Source organism: Mandrillus leucophaeus, unplaced genomic scaffold, assembly GCF_000951045.1.
Source record: "Mandrillus leucophaeus isolate KB7577 unplaced genomic scaffold, Mleu.le_1.0 Scaffold126, whole genome shotgun sequence".
NCBI lineage: Eukaryota > Metazoa > Chordata > Mammalia > Primates > Cercopithecidae > Mandrillus > Mandrillus leucophaeus.
Window position 1 is genome coordinate 2780080 of NW_012100987.1, and position 5659 is coordinate 2785738.

Sequence of the window (5659 nt, forward strand, 5' to 3'; positions counted from 1 at the left end):
TGTTAAGATGAGCCTGGAAGTTCTTGTCTACCGCTCCTCCCCAGGTGCACCCCTGTTACAGAGCCCCTTCCTCCACTATCTGGAATGTCCAGGGCAGGATCCAGCAGCTTATCTTTTCTTTTCTTTCCCCCTCCCCTCCTCCTTCCCCTTCCTCTTTCCTCTCTCTTTTCTCTCTTCCCTCTCTTTCTTTCTTTCTTTCGGGGTTGTACTCTGCCACCCAGACTGGAGGGCAGTAACACAGTCATAGCTCACTGTGGCCTGGACTCAAGCAATTCTTCTTCCTCAGCCTCCCCAGTAGCTGGAACTACAGGTGCATGCCACTGAACCTGGCTTATTAAAAAAATAAATAAATTTCTGTAGAGACAGGATGTCACTTTGTTGCCCAGGCTGATCTTGAACTCCTGGCCTGAAGTGATTCTCCCACCTCGGCCTCCCAAAGTGCTGGGATTACTGCCGTAAACAACCACACCCAGCCAGTTTATCTAATCCCATGTGCCACTTCCTGACCCAGAGAGAAACACATCCTCCTACTACACAACTGAGCAATGCTCATCTCCAGTGAAGATGAAATTTTATTGTTTTCTTTCTAGGCCTTCCACTCTCTCTAGCTGGTTCCATAGCAACACAGGAAATAGCTAAGAAATGGTTGTCAGTGACCAACATCGAACTAGCTCAGCTCAGTGTACCAAAGATGGATATATTTTTGAAAAGATGAATTATATCAAGCTCAGCTTATTAGAATCCATGCTCATAGTATAAATTTCAAAAACATGTAGACATGACATGTAACACACAAAAGCATGTAGGTAATAATACATACTATATAGTAGACCTCCAATCTTTTTAAGTTAGGAGTTTTGCCGATTTTTGTTTAATTTCTGTCAAACTTTGGTCGGTACACATATGCAAATACAGTTTTGTCTCCATGGGACAACCACAGTGAATCAGAAGTTGAGGTTTGGTGTCAATCCAGGCAGTAGGCTTTTTCTTAAAAGGAGCCCTTTCAGAAAAACCTAGAGCAACCTGGGGCCACAATTAGTGCATCAGTATTTCTAGATTTAACAGGCCTGAACTATTCACTCTCTTCTGAAAGGGCTGCTTGATCCCATAAGAATCCACATAGACAGCATTGATTTAACAGTTGAATGAAAAATGCTGGGTCCAGTTTGGTCTAGTTTTCCCACGTAGGCATTACCTGCACATCTCATTTACAAGGTCCTGTAGTTTCCCGTATATGTTCCTATGTGTGTGTATTTGTGTGTCTGTGTTGCAGTTTTATTAACACATTCAAGTACTTGCTTGGCAGCTATTCTAGGCTCCAGCGATACTGAAATAGTAGAGGCAGAGTAGTCCCAGATCTCCAAGTATTCGGAAACTGGTAGAGAAGGGCGTCTAAATGAAATCTTTATGGTATATTGTGATAGGTGATGTCATAGAAATAGGAAGTGAATAATTTCAGAGTACCTAAGAAAGTGACACTAACTCTGTCTGAGGATGTGACAACATTTAGATAGGGTAAGAATTATCCATTCCACTGTAAAATAGTGAAAAGCGCTGGATTGAGAGCCATGCAGTCTTTTTACTGACTTTGAGTAATGTTACTACCTTAAGCCTCAGTTTTCTCATCTGTAAAGTGGTGTCAACAATACTCACTTTGTAGCTTCATGCATGGGGAACAGCAGATAGCTCCTTCCCTATCTTAGACTCTTTTCACCAGAGGCCATGTGTGGCCAAGAAGCACATTATAGACAGTTGGGTGTAAGGGGCAGAAGAGATCAGTGTTTGTGGGGTCGCATGAGGACAGGCCTCCCATTCTGAATGAGAGCCAGGAAAACAGCACACCTGGGTCAACTATTGTCCCACTCCCACTGGGAGCTCATTTGGACAATGGCTAGTGTATCTTTTCCCAGCACAGCCTTTGCATATTTTACTGTCCTTACAAGTTGACTGAGGGACCCGGTCAAATTACATACTTCTTCAGACAGCTTTTCTCTGTGAATTTTAGCTCTAGGACCAACGTGATGATTTCTCAGGGCTTACCCTGATTCTTAAGTCCTGAAAAATGTATTTAAACTTTACTCTATTAAGGCATCTAGGATTTTCCCCCAAAGAACAAGCAAAAAGTAGGTGTCTATGAGCAATATGTGCTTAATACCTGATATCTGGGGGTAGTAGAGTACATTATTGTTCAGTAAAATTTTGTGTACATTCTTGGACATTGTGTTTTAAAATAGCCTTAAGCCATCTAAGTGATACACAGTTGTTGGAGGGAAGGGTGGTGGGGGTATGTTGAAACAAAGCATAACTGATTAACCATAAGAATTCTTTGTGACTTTCAGCCTTAAAATCAAATCAAACTGGGTAAAGCTTTAATGATTTCTTTTTAGTCTACTAGTGGTGATATATCCAGTGGCAGTTAATCCATGCCTTTTGATATGTTGATGGCAAAGTCATAAAGGAGGACACCAGTGTTAACTAGCTTGCCAGGTGTCACAGCGGGCAAGACGAGATTGAAACCCTCACCTGTCTGACCCAGCCCGCTGGTGGGATGGTAAGGTTTCCCGACAAAGATTTACCAACTGAAAAATTCATTGAGAACACACGTTTCCCAAAATCGAGTACCGGCCTGGTTGTTATGGTAAAGGGATGGATGGAGCACCAAAGCTTGTGTTCCTTTGTTTCTTCCAGGAGAGAAACCCTACAAGTGTACCTGGGAAGGCTGCACCTGGAAGTTCGCTCGTTCGGATGAACTGACAAGGCATTACCGCAAACACACGGGAGTGAAGCCATTCAAGTGCGCGGACTGTGATCGCAGCTTTTCCCGGTCAGATCATTTGGCCCTGCACCGCCGGAGGCATATGCTGGTGTGAGGAATGCTACCTGTCCAGCTGAGCGTAAGAGCTGGATCTCTTAGCGGCACCCAATTCAGCAGGGCTGAATCCCCTTCACAGTGTTAACACAAAAGGGCATCACCATCCCACGATGTCTGAAACCAGAGGAGGAAAAAGAAGGCACACTTCTTTTGGTCTGAAGGTAACCCCCATCCTGACTACACGAGAACCGTCTTTACGCGGGCCTGGGAGCTCAGTGACATAAATGTTGAAGAGACAGGCATTGTTTTCCGTGCTGTGTCCTCTGCCATTTAAAGATGTTTGTAGCTTGTACATTTTCTGAGCTGTCAGACATTTTGTTATTGATACCTTAAAGGTCACCTACCACAAATTGATGGCTAGAGCAAGACCTTTTAAATTTGGATGAATCTCTCATCATCCCACCCCTTAACCCCTTTTTACAGAAATTTTAGTTACGATCTGAGTAAGCTAGAACACACATCCAATCTGTTACCAGCAAGCAGCATGAAAGTAGAAACGAAGAAGCAGATGGAGAGGTCCCATTACCTGCAAAGAAAGGGCACTCAGGCAGCCCTTTGCAATCGCGATGGCGGCCACTAGATATCACTCGCAACTTGTCATTCTGCCATGCCCTGAAGAAAACCAACATTGAATCTTTCATTTGTTTGTCGTTGATTGTTTTTGTTTTGTTTTGATTCTGTTTTGTTCATCTGTTCGAGCAGAGGGGCAGTTGAAGTCTCGTCCTGGTCTCTGCCCTGGCATGGACTGGCACAGAGGTGTTCTGTAGTTGAATAGGAAGAGCCTGTCTAAAAAACTACTGCCCCACTTCAAATTGCAGTGTTCTGTCACCTAGGCATCATCTCTTCCTGCCCCTAGTATTTGATTACAAGGAACCGGGGGAAAAAAACTTTCTTAGACACACTGGCACCAAGGTAAGAGGTGGGGCTGCCCAGGCAAAGTCAGTGAACATGAAAAATCAGACAAAGCAGAGATGGAAATAATGCGCCTCTTGAGGAGAAAAGCAATAATGAATAAAAGGACTTTCCTACAATAACTTCACTGAGGACTCACGTTACCAATTTTCATACTTACTAAAGGGATTGTAAAAAACACCCCAGCATTTTAGATGTCTTGGTTCCATTTACAGCACTGAGGTAATCTTTCTGCTGTTTGTTGTCCAGCTTGGTTGAGTACCACAATTAAAGATTATGCTCCCCTTTTCTTGTTTGAAAACAGTTATTTGGTGACTAGAAAGGCAAGGGAGGCATAGCCGGGAATTAACTCTTCGGTTAATGGGTCAGTTCTCCTTGGAACTGAATCAGTGGACAGAGAATGCTTCCCATAGAAAGCCCGACATGGTGCTAGTTTCCTCTCTTGGAGAGCCAAGGATAAGTGACTCTCCACTAGGTTCTTCTATACAGATTTCATTTTCTAAACTGTATCAGGACCCAGGTGTCCTGCATTGGCATCTGCAGGGATATTGAACCCACTCATCCTGTGCGGAGGATGAGAGGAAGGTGTTAGTTCCATCAGCCCCTAAAATTATGAACCTTTTTGCAACTAGCAAAATATACAGTAAACAAGCAATACATCACCAACAAGCATTCTTTCAGAAAAATTACCATATTGTGTCCTCACTACAAGCTGGGCTTTTTTCCAGCTTTCTGTGGCTGAGGGGCTTGGTGAGATTTTTGTTGTTGTTATTGTTGTTGTTGCTAGAATTTTTTATAGCTTAGATATAAAAGGTCTCCAACAAAGACCTTTGCAATATATTTTAATTACAAACACTTGATTTTGGGAATTGCACATATTAACCTCACAATATTACTAGCTCATTTTTAAATGTCCGGACATTCTGAAATAATTTCCGGTTACAGAATTATCCTTTTTAGGATCATCTTCTAATTCAGATAATCTTACTCTGATGAAGCGAGAACTATGAACATTGAAACAAGGACAATTTGTGTTGGATGGTATTCAAAGGAATTTTTTAAAACATTAAGCAACAGTGTAATGATTTTCAGGTCAAATTATGGCTTCACAAATATGTGCTCTATATTGTCTGCCAGGTCTCAAAAATTCATCAGGCAATTTCCCTCCAACAAGGGCTGCAGTTCTAGTGATAAATAGCATCTTGAGCTACACAATCTACTACTCATCAACCGGTGGGTTTTTTACCACCTGGAAAGTTTTTTTTGTACTATATGCAACTCCTACTTCACATTGCCTGTGACCATTCAGAATAGAAAAAGGTCTCTTGATGCATCCCAGCGCTGGTTACTAGTCAGTGACAGAGAACACAGAGAGGGACAAACACAGCCATGAATCCCCTGGCACTAGTACCAGCACCTAGTTGGCAAGTAGTCGGTGCATCCCTCAAGTGAGGTGTAGATTTGCATTTAGTCCTGCTTGCTCTCATAAAAAGAGCCAGTTCTTTTCTCTGCTGAAAGATGTCTTGAGAGTATTACAGGTAGACTTGGTTTTTAGAATTCATAAAACTGACAGGCAGGGTAAGCTTCCTGAGTGACAGCTTGGTTTAAATTTAGCACAGAACTAAATGAGTTGCACTTTTCTAATAACATAGGATGGATTTGGGGAAGGGAACATTTTTCCTTATCCTCTGAAAGTGGAAACCAGACTGAGATGGTAAGTTAACTGATAAAACCTGTCAGCATTCCATCATTTTCACCTTTTGACATATCAGTACTTCTAAGAAGGGATCTAAGCACAATTAAGTGAATGAGTCCCTGGTCTAGCCTCAGGAACTGAAATTTCTTTGGAGCTTGTCTTGAGATATGGCAAATTCT

General features: G+C 42.4%; 1 protein-coding gene across 1 annotated transcript in view; it reads left to right on the forward strand.

The window, feature by feature from the left end:
- The window catches only part of KLF12 (Kruppel-like factor 12), a 507200-nt gene extending 503115 nt beyond the window's left edge, over positions 1-4085 (forward strand). Inside the window, exon 8 of the mRNA XM_011972015.1 lies at positions 2689-4085. Coding sequence (XP_011827405.1) covers positions 2689-2870 — 182 coding nt within the window. The 3' untranslated portion in view covers positions 2871-4085. The remainder of the gene's footprint in view (positions 1-2688) is intronic.
- The last annotated feature ends 1574 nt before the right edge of the window (positions 4086-5659 follow it).